Source organism: Gloeophyllum trabeum (genome assembly GCF_000344685.1).
Source record: "Gloeophyllum trabeum ATCC 11539 unplaced genomic scaffold GLOTRscaffold_00119, whole genome shotgun sequence".
NCBI lineage: Eukaryota > Fungi > Basidiomycota > Agaricomycetes > Gloeophyllales > Gloeophyllaceae > Gloeophyllum > Gloeophyllum trabeum.
In genome coordinates, this window is record NW_006920528.1 from 1 (window position 1) to 2,025 (window position 2,025).

The window sequence follows — 2,025 nt, forward strand, 5'->3', positions numbered from 1 at the left end:
CGGCATCATCATGTGGTTCCCGGCAAGGGGAAACCTCGGAGTCGGCATGGCAAGCCGATATCACATGAACCCGGAACTTAACCGTGCCGGTATGCCGTTCGCACAGTATCGCTGACGCGTACAAGGTTTGATTTAGAACAACCAATCCCTTTCAAAGAATTACAGAGGTAAAGTTTCTCCGTAATTTGAAATGTCCCAGAAAGGTAGGGCCATTGTTCTTCGGCTGCTCGGCAGCCGACGGCATCGGCTCGGAGCTACGGGAAGTACTTCCGCTTAGTCGTGCACACTGACTTAGTGGCCCGTCAAAATTTCAAAATACTATGCAGACCTGAAGAGCATAAAATGCGAAACGGGTAGAGGCTTAGTTCCCCAGAGAACTAGCCCGTTGTCTGCTAGTTTCGCTAACTCTAGTCACTCTCCGACTCGCTGCGCTCGTCGTCGAGTGCCTCCCTAACCCTAAATCTATCGTCGGAAACTCTGCACCAACCAAAGTCCCCGCTGCGTCCATTTAGCCCTCCTCCGCTATGTCCGCTAACAGCACACTTTTCTCCCGGGCTGTGTCCCCCGCCTCTGCCGTCTACGTGCAGGGCATATCCGCCACGCTCGGCCAACCAGCCGGGCCTGGTGCGATGGAGGTGGACGATGTCCACCCCCAAAACTCCCTAGCGCCTCTCGGAGAACGAGAGGCGGCGGCTCGTCACGCGGTGCTATACTGTGCGACGACCGTGGAGGAAGTGATAAACGCCATCCCCGGCGTCTATCGCTCCGTCCTTCGTGGACCTCTCCTTGAGGTTGCCAGCCTCGAGGAGAAGTACCAGGCCAACTTGGCCAAACGTGAGCGTTGGGACACGCTCAAGAAGGACGGTAAGTTCCCTCCGCACATCGCAGGCCTGAAGGTTGCAACCTATCAGGCCTCGAAGGAGTTCGCTGCGGCCATTATGCAGCAACCTGTGCCGCCCGAAGGACACGTTCCTAAGGCGGGGGATGAGGAGCGCTACAACGCCCTCAAACTCATCGATCGCCGCCACCACGCTTTCAAGGTGGAGGAGTTCGATGCACAGCTTCGGATCGTTGGCGACGAACTGAAGTTCCAAGCGGAGGCGCTTAGCGCCCAAGGACTCTTCGACAAGCTCTCTCCGCTCGTCAAGAGGCACTGGACCGAGGTCATCGAAAAGGCCTCGCAGTCCCCTGTTTTTACGTCCAATGAACAGGGGGCGATAGTGCAAACCTGGACGCTCAACCCGGTCGCGAAGAAAATCTATGAAGATGTTCTCCACGACCTCACCGTGTACGCTCACCGTATCCGCATCCTCGTCCAGACGCGGTCCTCTCTCAAGGCAGAGAAGGAGAAGAAGAAAAAGGAGCTACACAAGCGGGTCGACGCCATGCACGTCGACGGCGATGGGACCAAGGCAGTGCAGGACGCTGTCAAGTCGATTTCACCCTCCGCCTCCGTACAGTCGATGATCGACTCTCGGTTCTCCGCCCTCCAAAAGAAGATCGACAAGCGCCTTGCTAACTCACAAGGTGGAGGGTTTGATGGCTCGTCTGCAGAATCATCTAACCACTTCATTTCTTCTAGGATCCGGATCCTCCTCGAAGAAGGGCAAGGCGCCCAACAAGAAGTCTGGCCTCCCCGTCCAAGACGGGAAGCGAGTCGTTCCCCTGCCGTCCCGTCAAGCTCGCGTGGACGTCGTCAAGAACGCCGCCAAGAGGCAGAAGAAGAGCGCTCGTATGAGTACGGGCGGTCGACCTCCGAAGGGGAAAGGGAAAGGCAAAGGCAAAAAGAATTAGTTTACCTTGTCGGACAGTTACGTTTTGTTTGTAATGGACCTGGTGCTATTCCGGATGTACTATTAGATGTCCCCTTTCCGTTGGCAGCTCAATGTATACTTGCGAATACCCCTCTTGCACGTTTGAGTGAAAACCGATTCGCAGCGCATATACATCTGTCACCGGGCGTAGTTGTGCCCCCTGAAATAGCTATGCAGCTTTCACTCGGCTTGCGGTACTTACTCTTTCAAC

General features: G+C 55.7%; 1 protein-coding gene across 1 annotated transcript; it reads left to right on the top strand.

Annotated features, from left to right (window-relative positions):
• Positions 1 to 524: 524 nt before the first annotated feature.
• Positions 525 to 1,794, top strand: GLOTRDRAFT_134354 (uncharacterized protein; the record flags this gene model as incomplete). The annotated part of the gene is made up of 2 exons (XM_007873350.1): positions 525 to 1,527; positions 1,583 to 1,794. The coding sequence occupies 2 exons, from the start codon at positions 525 to 527 to the stop codon at positions 1,792 to 1,794; spliced, it is 1,215 nt and encodes a 404-aa protein (XP_007871541.1).
• Between the last annotated feature and the right edge of the window lie 231 nt (positions 1,795 to 2,025).